The sequence below is a fragment of the Camarhynchus parvulus genome, chromosome 2 (genome assembly GCF_901933205.1).
Source record: "Camarhynchus parvulus chromosome 2, STF_HiC, whole genome shotgun sequence".
NCBI classification, from domain to species: domain Eukaryota; kingdom Metazoa; phylum Chordata; class Aves; order Passeriformes; family Thraupidae; genus Camarhynchus; species Camarhynchus parvulus.
The window spans coordinates 66,963,151-66,980,439 of NC_044572.1; the positions used below are offsets into that span (position 1 = coordinate 66,963,151).

At 49.9% G+C, this 17,289-nt stretch overlaps 1 protein-coding gene and 1 long non-coding RNA gene across 3 annotated transcripts; both read left to right on the plus strand.

Annotated features, from left to right (window-relative positions):
* Positions 1-220: 220 nt before the first annotated feature.
* NRN1 (neuritin 1) lies at positions 221-8,640 on the plus strand. 2 transcript variants are annotated; one of them, XM_030944013.1, is made up of 3 exons: positions 221-484; positions 4,567-4,711; positions 7,326-8,640. In XM_030944013.1, the coding sequence occupies exons 1-3, from the start codon at positions 430-432 to the stop codon at positions 7,555-7,557; spliced, it is 432 nt and encodes a 143-aa protein (XP_030799873.1). In that variant the 5' UTR covers positions 221-429; the 3' UTR covers positions 7,558-8,640. The 2 variants fall into 2 exon arrangements, with proteins under 2 accessions (XP_030799873.1, XP_030799875.1); XM_030944015.1 differs by lacking the exon at positions 221-484 and adding an exon at positions 4,223-4,451.
* A 3,801-nt stretch (positions 8,641-12,441) lies between these two features.
* On the plus strand, positions 12,442-16,507 carry LOC115917652. The gene is made up of 3 exons (XR_004061702.1): positions 12,442-13,204; positions 14,384-14,434; positions 14,759-16,507. It is a non-coding gene; the product is annotated as an uncharacterized LOC115917652 (long non-coding RNA).
* The last annotated feature ends 782 nt before the right edge of the window (positions 16,508-17,289 follow it).

Sequence of the window (17,289 nt, forward strand, 5' to 3'; positions counted from 1 at the left end):
GCGGGGAGCGGGGGGGGAATTTCTCGGCGATTTATGGGGCGGGGGGACACGGGGAGAGCGGGTAAATCCAGCCTGTGATGCCTATAAATGGCGCTCCTCTTCCAAGGTGCACATTTATAAAATAAAAAAAAATAAGAAGGGGGGAAAAAACCCGGCCGGTGTCATCCCCCCACGTCAGGGCCGGTGGTGGGCGTGAGGCTGTACTTCCTCCGCCCCCTCCTAATGGAGCGAACCATTCCCAGCCAGCCTTCCTCGCCCTCTCCCGCTGCCTCCCTCTTCCTCTCCTTCTCCTCTTGTCTCCCCCCCTTGTCTGCAAAGTCCTCCGCTGCTCGGAACTTGTTGGCAATGTCTATTTTTCAGCTTTCCCCCACGTTCTCCAAAGTAACTATTTAAAGATCTGCAGCCGCAAATGGTTTTACTAAATGTAGGATGGGACTTAAGTTGAACGGCAGTTATATTTCTCTGATCCTTGCTGTACAGATAGGTAAGTGGACTGCCAAATTCCGTGTCAAGTTGTGCGCTCCCCAGCCCGGCTGATGCATGCAGGAGCGGAGCGCCGGGATAACCCGCGCGGTCGGTGCGGGACCCTGCTCTCCGCTCCCCGCGCTCCCTTGGCGGCGGCAGCTTCTCGTTCCGGCACGCTCTCAAGGCAGGGGAGCCCGCAGGAAAGGGAGCCGCTTTCTGATTTCTCGTAAACCACTTTTGGTTTTCGTTTTCCTAAAGCGGTGCATGCTCACTCATACTTCGCTTTTTATTTTCCCTCCGCCTCTTCTTCCTTCTTTTCCCTCCTTTTCTCTCGGTCGCCACGAACGGTTGCGTTTGTATCTGGTTTTCGGATGTCCCCTTCGTTCCCTTCCACTTACAGTTTGGTGACTCCGGTGCTAAGAAATTTTTCTCCTCTCCCCGAGGGACAGAAAAATTAGAACGGGCACAAAATATCTTGCGAGAGATCTAGCTGGAAAGTTTTTTTGCAGAAAATCAGGGGGGCAAGCGAAGGTCTCCCTTTTGGAACCAGAACGTTTTCCCATTTGTAGAGCATCTTAAAACCAAAGAAAACCCATCACTAAATTAAAGGAAATAATCAGCTCGAATGCAGTGATTAAACAAATAAAAATTACTTTTAAAAATCGCAGAGTCCCACCGCCCAGTCGTTAATTTTGTACTTGGAGAAGACCTGTCAAAAATCGAGCAGTTCCAAAAAAAATTCTATATATGCTGTTACTTAAAATAGACCAGGTTTCTTTCCATGCCGGTGTGTATTTTGTGTGCTTGTTGTCGGTTTTTTTCAATATCTTGGGGTTTTCGCTGGTTGCTTTTCTTGGTTTGCTCTCGGGCTCGTTTTATACGTTTCTTTCATGAGATTTTTTTTAGTTACGGACATTAAACCATCTCCAAGTTAATGACCACTTTGGTCCTATATAGGCAAATTTTAAAGATTACTACTGGATATGTAGATTCCCGAGCATGATCCAAAACAGGGTTTAAATGGAAGGGGGATTAAAGCACGTCTTTTATTATCTAGACTGTCAGGTGTGAAGAGCCCTTTGAAAATATTTTCCTGCAAAGGAATTCTGATACAATTTAAAAAATAAAAAAGCTCGGCATTGCTATTTAGAGATCCTTTTGCTCGGTCACACTCCTCTCCAGAAAACCTCTGCAGAATTTTATGGGTAACAAAGAAAGAAGAGGGGAAAAAAAATTTAAAAGAAGGGGAGAATTAGAAAGGGAGGCAAAAAAACCCTTGAACATTTATTCATCTGGGGGGGGAGAAATATTGCAACGAAGTGTTGACCTCTGGGAAATGTGTTAAAATGATGCAAACCCCCATATTCGTATTACAATTCCATTTTAAATAAGGCTGAACTCTTCACAAGGCCAGTTTTTGGTACTGTCACAGAAAGAAGGGGAAAGGCTTTATTTGGATGTTATCCTTAATTTCAATCCTTGCAATTTTTGTTTGTGTGTTCGTTCATTCATTTGGACGAGGAGGAGGAGGAGGAGGAAGATTTTCTGTTGTGTTTATTTGGTTCAGCGGAGGATGGATTTTATTTCAAATTTCAAAAGGCAGCTAGAGTCGCTGGGAAATGCCGTTCCCGGGCTGGCATGAGCATGAGCAGTCGTTTGGAAAGTTCCCCCCAAATACTGCTGCACACCGTGGGGATGGTGGCGGTGCGGTGGCTTTGCGGTGCCCTGAAAGGGGACAGCTTTGAAGCTCATGGAGAGCTCTTCTCCTCTCTGCTCCTCCTTCGGTATTTAGGGTAACCTTCCCCCCACCTCCTCCACACCTCCCCACCCCCGGAATCGGCTTCTGGTTGCCAGTGTGGGGTTTGCGAAGGGCCACTGGCTTTGCCCCGTCCCCGGTAAAGGCTCGTGTGAAATGGATGCTCGGCTCGTTCCCAAAATGTCTATGCACCGGGTTTTTGGTTTAAAAAAAAAAAAAAAAAAAAAAGGGGGGGAGGGGGCGGGCGGGGGGTATTTATTTATTTATTTGGGATTTAAGCATAGGAGATTGGAGGTGTCCGAAATCCCTGACATTTTGGGAGATGACCGAGCGAGGGGCTGGGGTGGGCTAAGTCTCCGCGCAAGGGACAGGAGGGATAGCCCAGTCGCAAGACTGGGAGAACGGGGAATGTGTTTCGGGAGGGGGTCCGGTCCGTCACGGAGGGCTCCTGCGGTCCTGCTGCATTGCACATTGCTGCACGCACTGATGTCTTTGGATGGGTGCGGGCTCTGGAAGGTCGTGGCAACGGCAAGGCACAAGCGACCTAGTTCATGAGAAATCACGTTGTCTTTGAACAAGACAGGAACCGTGTCTATCCGCTTTTGCTGCTTTTTTTTCCTTCCTTTTATTTTATTTTGTTTTTAATTTAGTGGCGGGGTTTGGGGTGGCTTAGAACCGGGGATACCCCGTGCGGAGGCAGCGGCACGGGCAGACAGGACCAGGCTGCCCCTCGGAGGCGAGGGATGCTCGGCTCACCACTGGTCCCAAACGTGACCCCCGCCCCCTCCCCCGGCCCCAGCCTGGGGCAGGGCTCCTCTCCGAACCCCGGATTTTCAGCACAGCCCAACACTTTTTTGCAGAAATTCGTGGCAGCTCCTCCTCGGCTGTAGCTGCTGGAGAGAGATGGCGCGGGTTTTATAGGACATGGTTTTACCCTCGGGATGGTCTTCGGTTCTTCTCTATTTGCTTGCCGGGCTTCTTTATTTTTTTTTTTTTGGTCTTTTTTTTCCCTATCGTAGCCAATGTCTGGAGCCTGCTGGGGGTTTGATGTGGCGGCTGGTGCTGGGGTGTGTGGGTGTGTGGGTGTGTGGGTGTGTGTGTGTGTGTGTGTGTGTGTGTGTGTGTGTGTGTGTAGGGGAGTGGCCACCAAGTCATGTTAGCGATGAATCAAACGGCTAGAGGAGGATTTGGGTTGAAACAGTCTCTTTTAGAGTCAGCCATTTAGCTTGTAACCCGTACCCGGCAAGGAAACACACACACACCGCCCCTGGGGTGTCACAGCCATTCCCTGGGGACGCGGCGCGGGAGGTGTGGGCGGCAAGGGGCTCCTCCTCAAGGGACGGGGGAAGCCCCTTCCCGCCCCCGCTGGCCGCAGGGACATTCCCCGGGCCCAGGGACACCGCGGCGTCCCCAGCTCCCGCCACGGGCATGGAATGCCCGGGCAGCCAGCGCCTCGCCGTGCCCGGGTACCCCGTGTGCGGGATGCCGTGCGGCGGCACAGGCCCTGCCGCGGGTCCCATGTCCCATCTCGTGCCGTGCCGTGCCGTGCCGTGCCCTCTCGGGGCACGCAGGAGGAGCCCGTAACTCGTTTTCTTCCCGCGTTTGCAGGCGGTTGTTCTTGTGTTGGTTCCTGTTGTGCTGAACCGAATGCCCTTGGCTAGAGCCGTCCCGGGGAATGCCTGGGCTGCCCGGCAGGTTTGGGGGAGCGGGGCTCATCCCGGCCCGGTCCCGCCCTGCCGCCCCGAGCACAGGCACGGCCGGGTCGGCACTCCCGCCGCTGCCTCCGTGATTTCGCCATCCCTTCTTTGAGTGTCTCTATCGCAGCTCTTTCTAGTGATTTTTTTATTATTACTATTTTTAATTTAATTTTTTTTCCCGCTGCGCCTTGCATGGTGTTTGCCCAGCGACCTGGGCAATAGGGAGCATGTGCGTGTGCGTGCGCCTGCGTTTGTACGGAGAAACGCTCCTGCTGCTTCCAGGAGGAATTTTCTAACAAAGGATCAAGTCCGGGGAGAAGCAGGCAGCGCATCTTCACCTCCCCTCCTCCTCTCCCCTTAGAGAAAAAAATGGAGGGAAAAAAAAAAAAGAAAAAAATTAATGAAAGCAACGTCGTTAATCCACAGACACCGAACCCTCCCGTACTAAAAAAAGGGCGAAGAGCCCCTGGCTCACCTCCTCGAGCGGCCGATGGCGAGCCCGGCTCGGTCCCACCGCCCCTGTCCTGCCCCAGGTCGCGCTTTTAGCAAGGGCTGGGGGCGGGCGGGGGAGGAGAAGGGCAGAGGCGAGCGGGGCCGGGGGCGGAGGGCCGGGGGCGGCGGCGCTGACCTGTGCCCCTGCCCCCGCAGCGTACCTGGTGCAGGCGGTGAGAGCGGCGGGGCGGTGCGATGCGGTCTTTAGGGGCTTCTCGGATTGTTTGCTGCGGCTGGGCGATAACATGGCCAACTACCCGCAGGACCTGGACGACAAGAGAAATCTGCAAACGATCTGCGCGTAGGTCTTTCCTCTCTTCTTCGGGGCCGCGGGGGGAGAATGGGGGTCACCCGGGGCTGGGCGAGGGGGGCGAGGCTGGATGGTGGCGGGAAGGAGGGAAGGAACACAAGCAACGCGGGGGTTACGCTTTGGGGTTGGAATCTCCGCTCCAGGGTCCCTCCAAGCTCACTGCCACGGGGACAGGCCGAGCTTAGGGAACAGCGAAGTCTGGAGGGAATTTTTACAACGTCTTTTATTTTTTTTCTCTTTTTTGGCCTCCGTGAATCTGAAGTGGTTTTTTTTCTGATTTGTTTTCTTGGTTGGTTTTTTTTTTTTTTTTCCCTTACTTAGCTCCTCTCCCCTATTCTTTCCCTTCCCCCGATCTGCACTGGGGTGCTGACATTAGCTGCCCGGGCATCGTTATCCCTTTCCCTGTTGCTGCCTGTGGGACACGCTCACCGCTGGGCTCCGGGCTCCCCTCGAGGCCGGGGCGAGGCTGCCCACCCTGGAGCTGGGGGGGCGGCTCCTCGGAAAGCAAAACGTAATTAAAAAGGGAAGAGCCCTGGCATGATATGAATCGCCCAGCAGCAGAGAGGCGGCCGCCCCAGCGCCAGCTCTCCTCTGCCACCTCCATGGCCCCGGGAAAACACATTTGCCCCCAGTTTCGCCCTGCTCCTGGCACAGAGGGGACAAGAAGGAAAAGGGAGTAAAATAATAATAGCAATAATAGATTAAGGGGAGTAATAATAGTAATAATAATGATAAAAGCAATAACAACAACAGCAGCAACAAAAATATTAAGCGGAGAAAAAGAGCTCGCCTCGCAAAATCGTGTCCCGCACAGGGTGGAAAACACGACCATTTTCGATACGTCTGGGAGGAAAAAAGAAAAAACCGCCACAAAACAACAAAACAAAAAAACCCAAACCCAAACCACATATACAAAAAAAAAAAAAAAAAAAAAAAGAAAAGAAAAGAGCAGTTGCAGCACAGGGTGCTTTCCCAGTTTCTTGGCGCAAAATCCCCCCGTTAAAAAAAACTCAACCAAAAAAAAAATCTTTAGAAACGAGATAGTATCTTTAGACGTAAATAAGTTTGGAATAGTTTTGGGTTTTTATTTTATTTTTCTCCTCAAAAATCAGGAAACAAAAGACATGAAATGGAAAGGAAAGGAAAGGAAAGGAAAGGAAAGGAAAGGAAAGGAAAGGAAAGGAAAGGAAAGGAAAGGAAAGGAAAGGAAAGGAAAGGAAAGGAAAGGAAAGGAAAGGAAAGGAAAGGAAAGGAAAGGAAAGGAAAGGAAAGGAAAGGAAAGGAAAGGAAAGGAAAGGGAAAAAGAAAAAGAAATGTGTAAAGACTCTCCTCTCTCCCTACCTAGAGATTTCTGAGTCAAACACCTAAAAAGGCTGACACCTCTCTGTAAATGCTGCGCTGAGGTTTACTTTGTGTCCTGCAACAGAAATAAATACCCGGGGGCAGTAGCGTCCTGATACGGTATCTTGTGCCCTCGAGTGCCAGACCAGATGTGATCCTGATCTCTAAAAATAACTCTTTTCCAAGAAAGACCCTTTTCCCGACCACCTCCCACCATCCGATTGCCTTCACCCTGTGCTGGGATGTGTATTGAAAGAAGATGGTGAAAGATTTAATTTTCCTTTGGGAGATGCAATTACAGCAGAAATACTGCAGGAGAGGCACACTCTCAGACCCTGGCTTCTCAGTATCTCATTATTTATTACAAATGTAGCAAACATTGGGAGTCTACAACCAGCTTAGAGTGCTCATAAATTAGAGGCAGCAGGACTGCTTTGGAAAAAAAAAAAAGGAAAAGAAAGAAAATCAAGACCCAGTTTCGCAGACGCCTGCCTTGAGGCTTGGGGAAATAGAAGGCAGACTCGGGGTGATTTTCGATAACTCAGACATGGAGAGGAAAGATCCTCCAGTACCCTCTCTGTGCGGTCCATGGGACGGCGGGTGCCCGCCCCGGCGTCAAACGCCGGTCCGGTTCCCGTGAAGAAAGGAATAAAAAAAAAAAAAAGGAAAATTTGTGCGAATAGCTGGAAATTATCCTAGGAAATGGAATCTCTTCCCTGCCTATAGACCCCTAGCTAGGGATCAGGGTTCGCTCCCCCTGCCCTGCTGCGGGTCGGTGCGAGGCGCCCAGAAGCGGAAGATGCTCCTTCTTCATTCTCCTACCCTTCCTGCTTCTCCTACTCTTCCCCCTCGAGCTTTTCCTGCAGTAAGGGCCTTTTCCCGCCCCTGGGAATCCCTCCCGAGGGCTTCTGCCCGCCGCCCCCGAAAGGGTGCCTTCCCATCCCCCTCTGCGGACCCCTGGGCTGGCTCTGGCAGCCGGGGGGGACAGGTCCCCTCCTCCCGTCAGGCAGAGTCCCCTCCGCCAGGGACCCGGCAGAGCGATTTTGCAGCACCCGGGCAGGGCTGGTGCCGAAGGCGGGGTTGGGGATGGGGGGGACCCCGAATTCTCATGCAGCGGCTCCTCCCCGCCGGGCCAGCCTCCCTTGCAGGCATGCCCGGCTGGCTCCGCGGCGGGGGAGGGGGCGGCGGGCCCGAGGGGCGGGCCCCCTCCCCGGGAAGGTGGGTGCCTGCCTGTTCTGACGCCGGCTGCTCTCCCTTCCTGCAGGTACTGGGATGATTTCCACGCCTGCACCCTCACAGCGCTCACCGATTGCCAGGAAGGAGCGACAGACCTCTGGGAGAAATTGAGACGGGAATCCAAAAACCTCGATTTCCAAGGCAGCTTATTTGAACTGTGCGGAGGCGGCAGCGGCGCGGCGCCGTCCCTGCTGCCGCCGGCCTTGCCCCTGCTGCTGGCGGCTCTGTGGGCCGCCCTAGTGACCTGGCTGCCTTTCTAGGGGGGCGAGGAGCACACTCACACCCACACCCTCTCCGTGTGCTGGATCTATAGAGGAAGTGTCCATCCGTTGCTTTGGGGACGTTGTGCTTTTCTGTGGTTGATGATGATGATGATGGTGGTGGTGGTGGCTGATGATGGTGAAACACCCATGTAGGACTGTGGAAGCGTTCTCCCTTTTTTTTTTTTCCTCTTTTTTTTTGTGTTTTATTTGCCAAATCTTACCAAACAGGCAGCGGCGCGCAGCCCAAATCGGACCTCAGCTTTACTATCGCTTCGAATCAAAAATAGAGAAAAAATATAAAGAAACTAACTCGAGCCCTCGTTGTGCAAACGCAATCTCAGGAACGGCTCTGGGCCACCCACTGCTAAGGCTGTAGCCGGCCGGGTACCTCCCGGCGAGCCACGGGCTCCGCTAAAAATGTGGCAGTGTGCGAGGCGAGAACAAAAACCGCAGACAGGAAAAGGCACTGGCGAGAAATCCAAGGTAGATGTCCACGTGTGAAGCATATGGTGAATAATTCACAATCTCTCATCTTTCCTCCACAGTCGCTTGGTTTTTTTTGGTCATTCCACTGGAAAAAAAAATTAAAAATAAATAAAAAAGAACATTTTTCCTCAAGGGGAAAAGAGAGCGAGAGAGGGAGAGAAAGAGAGGGAAACGAACAGCTAAGGAAGGAAGGAGCAAGAGAAAGAAAGACGTATCTAAATGCCCGGAGGAATGAAGGAATGCTGCTAACATCTCTGAGAGTTTATCTTTACTTGCTGTTCGAAGGCATCTTTCTGAATTCACTGCCTTTAATTTTTTCCTCCTCTTTGTTTTAGATGTTACACATAACAGTAAAATACCTGAATATCCAACCGTAGAGATCACCAAAAGGGGGCTTAAATGTAAACCTAAAGGAAAAAAAAAATAACAACAGCAAAATGATTTTGAAAAAAAAAAGAGCCTTGATTTTAAAAGAGAAGAAAAATGTAATTTAAACAAAAGTTTATTATAAAGTCAATTCAGCAAAAAAAATAACAAAAAAAGATTTGCTACAAAGTATAGACAGAAGTATAAAATAAAAATTATTGTTTGAAATGAGGGTGTCGTCCTTTTTATAAAATATACCTAGAATATCTTGGAAAGGACAGGGTTTTTAAGGCAAGGAAGTCTAAATCTTGAACCCATCCCTTGACGAACACGGCAATTTCAGTTCAAACAAGGACAGGGTGCCTCAATCTCTTAGTCGAAGCCCTTCTCTCTCTCTCTCTTTTTTTTTTTTTGTTATTTTTTTTCCTCTCTTTTTATTTTCCCCTTTCTTTTGCTCCTTATAAATATGCTGTAAATCCTCCCACCCTCCTCCTCCTCCTCCCGAAGCCGGGGAGCGCAGCAGCCCCGCGTTCCGGGCCGGCCGGGGGCGGCGGCGCGCATCTGCCGCGGGCGCGGAGCGCTGCCCAGCCCCGGCCGAGGGAGGGAAGGCAGCACCACCATGAAGGGGGAGGAGGCTGCGGAGCCGGAGCCGGGGCGCAGAGGAGCCCTTTCATAATTAATAAGGCAGCTCAGCCGAAGGAGCAAGGGGAAGGGGGGACGGGGTATTGATTTCGCAGCAGAAGCTGCTCTAACCTCGGCTATTTATAGACGCCTGATGCCTTTATAAAGAAATACACATCAAATAGTGAACACGTCCTTTTTACTTATAAGAGGAGAGCCCAGCTGGCGATCGGGGGTGGGTGGGTGGGCGAGTGGGCGATGGGGAGGTAGGGACCACGGATTGGTGCGAGGTGATTTATTCCGCCGGGGAGCCGTCGCCTGTGCGATAGCTCTCCTTTGCCAATGTGTAGGGTGGCAGAGTCTCTGCTTCGCCCCCTCTCCCTGCTCCCTCCTTTCCCAAGGTCCGCAATGTAATGTGTAAGCAATAGCAAATGTAACAGTTCATAAATCAAACAGTGGGTCGCAAGCCAATCTGCATTTCCCAAACGGATTGAATCCCAGCAACGAATGTGCTCGGGAACTGGAGCCAGGCGCCTTTACCACTGGAAGCAATGTTGATTTTTTAATGATAAAATACATTATGCGTGTGTTGGGGGGGTTTTGCAGAGCTCAGCCTCGCTTCGGCAGACACAGGTCTGCTTGAATTTCGTTTTACTTTGGCCTCCCTCTAGATTCAATCCCCACCACCACCAAAGAAAAAGGAAAACCCTGGAGAGCAGAGCTTTGTTTAAATGGTTCGGGTTATTTTCCCTCCCCACAGAGGATCTAGACCTAAATTGATTTTTCTGTGCACATCTCTGCATTCATGAGGTCAGGCGCTGCTGTTACGGTTTCCTGTCGCACGAAATGCCAGATGCCGAGGAGAGAGGGGAGAGGAATCCCTTGCCGGGGTGCCAGGGGCTCAGCAGCTTGCTGTCTGCCCCGGCTGGGCCCCGGGGACCCCGCCGGTGGCCGGCAGCGCGCCCCGCTCCGCCCCGGGGTGCCCGGGCGCCGGTCCCGCCTCTGCCGGCATCCCCGGCTCGGCCTCGGGGCGCTCCCGCCGCCGCCCCCGCCTTCCCGGCTGCTGGACGGTGCCCGTCCGTCGGAAGGGAGCCTGCCAGCTTTCCGTCACCCCACAGAAGAAAGCTGAAACGCCCTAATAAGGGGGCGATTTCCAGCTCATTAGCGGACTCACGTTATCCTCGTGTGAAGTTCAATTACTAATGAATAATCTCTCCGTAATTAGCACATCCCCCAATTAACCCTCCGTTGAGGAGAATTATAAACGGCGGCAAACCAGTGAAAAACAGCGGAGCGGGTGGGGAGGGTGCCCGGTGGTCGCTCCCGGGCCCCTTTCCTCCCTTCCGTCTCCTCCTGGACCCTCCTGTTTGGGGCTAATAATTGTCGGGCGCTCAGCCCCGGGGCACAGGCCGGCCCCCGGGCCTGCCGAGCTAGCCGGGATGCACTGGCCTGCATTGCAGCCCGGGATTTCCCGCACAGGCGGCAGGCAGGGCAGCAAACCCCCGTCCCGCTGGCTCAGCTCCCCCTGGACACACTGGCAAGCGAGGCTCTTCCCGCCGGCAGCTCCGTGGCTTTTTTCGGGGAGCACGAGCGGCCAACAAACTCCCCCTTCCCTCCTGCCCCTTCATTTTATAAGAGCCCCCCAATGCCCCAGGCATTGGTTGTACCCTTTTCTGCTCCTTTCAAGGGCCGTTTCTGAAGCCTTAGCGCAATGGTCGATTTTACGTATTTAATTTTCTCCACCGCGGGGATGGATGGTTGCTCTGCCTTGCCACGTTGTGTGGGCAAGGAAACACGAGCCCTCCGCCAAGTCCCAGAAAAGGACTGAGTGTACTGGACTTGCCTCCTGCCGCCTTGCACCTGTAGGGTTTGTAAAGGCTGCGGGAAAGGCTGGGCTGCCCCTCGCCAGGCTGGTCCCGCTGTAGCAAGAGCTGGAAGAGGCTCAAGCCTCTTACATCCCTTCTTAACTCCCGGGCAAACCTGAGCTGATGAACTGGAGACGGGAAAAACGCAACAGAAGGGCGTTTAAACCTTGACAGTGACCACAGTAAAATTATCTCTCCTGCTTAGAAGAAAATGCGCACACACGTACGCATAAAGGGAAAAAATACCCAACAAAACAAAACAAAAACGCAGATCAACAGGGAAAAAACCCGTAGCTGAAACAAAAGACAAGCCAGTGCATTTCTAGCTGGCTGGATAATCAGGAAGAGTTGCAGCCATTGCGGCTCTGCCTGCCCTAATTCCTATTCCCAGATCCGACTGAGCAACCGCAGCCCCGCAGTCCCCGGAGGGCTGCAGAGCGCTGGCTCCTTCTTCCCCGGCAGCGCTGGATGCACCCGTGCTTGGCCTGCGGCTGCTCTCCTGCTGCCTCCCTGCCTCCCCCTTTTAGCAGCCGGGCTGAGCCCTGCAGGGAGAGCTGCACCTTGGCCCGGCTCGGGCTGCCCTCCGACACGGAGAGACCCTGCCGGCACTGGGCTGAGCTGGTGGCCGTCGATTATTTTTGCTTTAAGGGGAAAGAAAAAAAAAAAAAAAAAAAAAAAGAGACCTTTTCCCATCTGTTCAAAGGCTGTAACAGGGAGATGGAGTGGGCCTGTGCTGGGAGCAAAAGCTTGAGCCAGGACACACAAAACTGAGGAAAAATCTGAGTGGTAGTGAGAGCAAACTGGTTGGTGCTTGTGGACGGAGCAGGGAGGCATGGTATGAAATAAGGTGCAATATCCATTTCTGACAGGACTTTTTGGTGCCTGTATCTACATCTCAGAGGAAGCAGCCAGTTACTGTTAGTCCTTGGCTCATTTGCACAGTGCAGGGATGAATGGATCAGTGGCACTTCCAGCCCTCTTCCTCTCCAGGGTCCTTTTAAAATCTGTGCAGTTGCTGTCCTGCCCAGTGAAACCCACTAAGTTCTGTGAGCAGAGCTGACAACTTAAGGAGAGAGAGAACAGTTCAGCCTTTCTATTCACCAAGCAGATTCATTAATGATTAGTGCCATTAGGTGGACTACAGTAGTGCCTGAGGGCCCCAATTAAAGGAAAAGTGAGCTTGTTAAATCCAGAAAGCCAAATTCTCCCTCTGATATTCCCGCCTGATGCAGAGGTGGTGCCTCCAGGGCGGGCAGCAGGAATAGCCCTGGCTTTCTATGTGAGCAGCCTCTGTGCCTTCCCCCCTCCCTCCTCCACCTCTTCCCTCTCCCCTGCCTTAGCTGCAGATCCTGCTTGCAGGGTGCTGCAGAGCAAGGCTGTTGCAGGAGTTGGCTGGCAGGACTTGCAGGAGGAGGTGTCAAATCAGCTTATTCTTCTGAGCCACTTCATTCTTCATCACAAGTGGGTTTGGGTGGGCTTTTTTTGGTTTAGGTCTTGGGTTTTTTTGGGCAGGGTTGAGAGCAGGCAAAGTGGTGGGGATTGCAGAGGAGTCTGTTATGAAATCAGATGCAATTTTAGATGTCTGAAAGAGTTTCTTTAGGCTAAAGGCAGCTGAAGATCAATTACACTGTTAGCAAATGTGCTTCCAGCTGGTTGGAGCTTCTCTTGAGGGAGAGTCTCAACCCAGGGCCCATTGCAATGGTAGTGCAGGAAAGGGCTTGCATTTGCTTTGGGCTAAGGATCTTCTGCTGCCCAGTTCTACCTGTGAGAAGAGAAACTGGAGATGATGTGGGAGAATGACAACAGCACTATTACTGGTGAGTTACTGGCTGTTCCTTTCCCCTCAAATCCCCATGCTGGGTCTGTGTTTGAAGATTTTGCTCAAAACCCCATGCTCCTGAACTATGGGTTTGCTAACAAATGGGCAGACTGTACTGGCACAGACTTTGCCTTTCAGGAGGTACTGAAGAAATAGGTTTAAACGGATCAAATTCTCAGAAACCCAGCCTGTGGCTTGTGCCTTAGCTTTTTAGGCTGTACTGTTTGTTTTATTTTGTTTCTTTGTTTGCTTATCTCCAAAGCTGATATGAAGAAAAGATGGAAACAGCCTCCTGAAGGTCAAGGTGAGACTGACCAACACCTGATTGCTGGTACTCACCAGCAGTAATAAATCCCCGATCACAGGTGCTGGAAGTCTCTTCAGCAAAACAACATTGCTGCAGAGGACCAACAACTAGTCCTGACCTTCTTTACACAACCATTCTCTGGGAAATGTATCCCCTGAAGCCAATGTGGATTCCGCCTAGGTAAGGATTTTGAACACTCAGTTTTACCTCAGATGGGAATGTTATCCCAATATGAACTCCAGGTTCATGCCACTGAAATAGAAAGAGGACTGTGTGTGCATTGTGCTTTGCACCTTCACATTTCTTGTCCAGGATATCAATTTGTTAAGTACTGTGAAAAACTTACTAGATTTCTCAAGCATCAGAGATCAAATCTGCAGGGCACCTTTTTTTTTGCCAGGAAGCAGCCTCAAGAGTGGATGGGCAGTGCATCTTTAATACCACTTTAATACCACTAATTTCTTTAACACTTTGGAAACTACTGGATATTCAAACTGATGCTCCCCAAGGCAGCAAATGAAAACCTCAGAATCTCAGTCAACCAAAGTAAAAACCAAGTAACCAACCAAAAAAACCATTAGTAACTACAGGAAAGAAACAATCACTGATAGTGATAGGAGTTGTTTTATCAGATTTATCCCATTAAAACACTTATTTTGATGCAGTGGCTGTCAGTAAGTTCCCTTCTTATACAGCTATGTACATGGTATAATTTTGCCAAATGCACCTCTTCAAGAGTCAAACCATGTGTCTAGTATAGTCTGTCTTTTTTAGGACTTCTGACAATTGTAGTACCTTAAGTGCAAGAATTTTTGCAGTAAATGGTCAGTTTGGTATTTATGCTTCTTATAATGTATTTTATTTTGACTGGGTAGTGTAAGAAGTCTTATCCATTCCTCTGTTCCCCTGGGGCACTTTCAATTTTCCAGTCCTCTGGCACAAGCTGCCTTTTGCAAAGGAATGATTCCTGTAAAGGCGCTGCCTCATCTTGTTTCCCATATTCTAACAAATTCTTAAATTATGTTGTCAGATGAAAAATACAGAACATATTTTGTTAGCATGGAACATTGGTCACATTAGTTTCACAATGCCTCATTGAAGGATCCAATATGTCAGAAAATTGTCCTAAGCTTTGCTGTTTATTGAGGCTTAATAGGTGCCCTTGTCCCTTTTACTAGAGCCATGATGCAATACTTGTTTTTTTTTCTGTTGCCAAGACATTTCATCTCTTATCTCCTTCACCCTTACTCCTAGTGCCCATTAAATGGGAGTAGCACTTTCAGATCTTTGAGATTTGTGGGAAATGCTGCATAAGGAGACAGGCTTTATTAATGACAAAAATTTAATTTTACCTTTTAGCTTTCATCAGAAGAGAAATGCCCGGATTGAAATGACAACAACAAATGATAGGTAAAGGATGCTCCCATGTCACTTCACAGGTCTGTTATGCAACAGAAAACATTCAGCCCTGGGTGCAGGAGAGCTGTGGCTCCCGTCTCTCTCTGAAGAAGAGAAGGTTTAAGCAGGCCAGCCTCATGCAGGTGCTGTGCTGCAGCATTCCAGGCTGTGAATTTCAGCCTGTGCCCTCGGCTGGACTGTCGAGGGCGGGTGGCAATACCTGTCCTGCTTGCAAAATCCCAGTCCATTTTCAGCCATGTCACTCACTGCTCACAACCCCCCTGTTTTGCTGCGCATCAAAAGTTCTTTTAATTACCTTCCCTCCATTTTCTTTAGGCGCTGGTGATTTGCACTCTCTCCACCTAAATCAGATATCTGGCACATCAATACTTAGAAGGCTTAGGAGAAGAAGAAAACATCAATATTTCACTGAACACAAAAAGTTGCACAACTCCCCAGTCTTTATTTTAATGTCAACTGTGGTTAGTTTGTCATTTTTTTTCCTGTAAGATGAGTGATTTCCACTTCTCTTTGAATCCCACCTGCGCAAATAGCTTGTTTTTCTCCCTAGCAAGTGTTAACAAGGAACTGCGAGGGTTTTGTTCAGGCTCAGTAGTCAGGCAGTCCTGCGGCGTCTGACTTCTAGGAAAAGCCACAGCAGGAACAAATGAGAGCCAGCCCACGCACCAGGCGCAGCTTTTGCTGGTCCTCAGCTCATGTTCCAGCTCACACTCGTGGTAAATGGATCTCTGTTAGCAACTGCAACGCCGACCAGCGCCGGGAGCACAGATCTGGACGAGCTGGATGCTTCATCATGGAGCTGCCCTCAGAAACGATGGCCCATTACGAGGCAGCTTCACCCTCCTCAGCAGAGCCCACGGCAATTTAGGACTTGCTCTGCTCACTTTAGTCCGTGCAGTTTCATCCTTTATGTGAACCAGATCATGCAAATGGGGGCACCGGAGTCACAGGGAAGTCGAGTTCCACACGAGGAGTGGCAGGAGAAGGAGCAGCAATTAGCTCTGAATTCACTCTACCAGCCTGTAATTTCTGCACTCTCCCCTGCTGCTCTGCAAGTGGAAGCCTTGCGCTCTAGAAGAAGGGGAGAAGAACATTTTGCTCATGCTCATATTAATCAAGTCATCTTGTGAGCTGCTGAATCTGTGAAATTATATCTCCCATGGAGTTCGGTGGTAATGACTGTCTTCGATGTGGACTCTCTGGTGTCTAATAATACAGTAATATTTCTGCAGTGGATGCACTCCCAGCATTTCTTCTCCTCTGCCTGCCTACTTCTACAGCACTTGTAGGCAGCTCAAACCTTTGAGACTTCTATCCCCTGTCAAGTTTGATCAAACTCAGTTCACAGGCTCAAAAATTATTTAGGAGGGACCGACTGGCACTTGCACAGACAGTGTGATCTCATAAGCTTCCTTTCCTTGGGAAACTAGGCTACCAACCTAGCAACGGGGTGAAAAAAAAAGCCATCCTGCTAGCAAAGAGGACCTAAACACCGGGAGGAAAGAGGGGAGGTGGGAGAGGAAAGTGAAGCTGTTTTGAAGGGAAAAAAATTGCTGCCTTGTGGCTGCAGAGCTCTCACACACTTAAAGGACCAGCCTTGGAGGGACATGCTGGAGAAAATATTCTCCAGGAGATGGAAAGTTCTCTCATGAAAATTGGTAAGGGAAAGAAATGACCTGGATTCATCTCACCACCTGGCATGCTGAATGGATATCTCTATGGTAAGGATTGTCTCTGGTGACACTCATTCCTCCCTGTGGTCTAGAGGAAGACACAGACACAATTAGCATGCAACCTGTATGCCTGCAGCCTCTAAAGCGAGGTGTGTCCTATCCCAAAGGGAATTATCTTCTTCCCACTCTCTCCTTCAGACCAAAGTTTTCCATGGTGCTGCTGCAGGGTTTGTTACTTCATGTACTACATTTGTATTTTAGAAAAGCTGCTGTGTGTCTTAATAGCTGCAGATGTATGCATGGTTTTACTGGGCATTTATTATCACTTATCCTCTTTGCACTGAAACCTTTCCTGTCCTTGTATCTTACGGAATAAAATTCTTTAAGTGAGCTTTAATGGTTCTATGGTTCTACTTTACAAATTAGGGAGCTGTCATCCAGCTTCTATTTGCTATCATACAATGTTTGAGGCTGTCAGAACTGTTATAGTGCATACTCACATAAATTGATATTTAATTTCAGTAATTATAATGTCACTAATTGTGCTTTTGCACCTGATGCAATTACCCACATTCATCTATTGAGCTCTTCTTTGTTCTTTCTAAATGTAGGCGTTCCCTTATTCTTTAATCTTCCCTGCCTATGGTAGATCATACAAACAATGAAACTTGGAAATAAAAGCTCAGACCTTCCCATCAATTTCTGTGTGCCAGATGAATGGGATAGTTTGGAACTCTGTGTGTACCTGGAGTGCAGGATATGCTCAAAATCCCACTGACTATTTTTATGTAATTTTTATGAGGCTTAGAGGGGGTCTGGTTATCCAAATATTGCACAGTGCAATTGCTTGTACTGGCCTGCTCCCAAAAGTTTTCTATTTTTTAGGGGGCTTTTTTGCTTGTAGCCTTTCACTTAAAATTACTTCAGCACTGCTGCGGCAGCCCCTTTCATCTGGCCCTTCACCAGCACTCTTTTCCTAACAGCCTTCCAGGGGTGAACTTTTTATGCCATATTCCCTGGGAAAAGGCTTCCTATACCTCAGCCATCCTCCTGTGCTCTCCTTCTCTACCTTTTCATCACGTCGCTGTCAAGTTACAATTCATATCATTCAGCGCTCAAGTTCCCACACTCTTTCCACTTGGTGCCTTCTAGATCCATGAGTACATATTACAT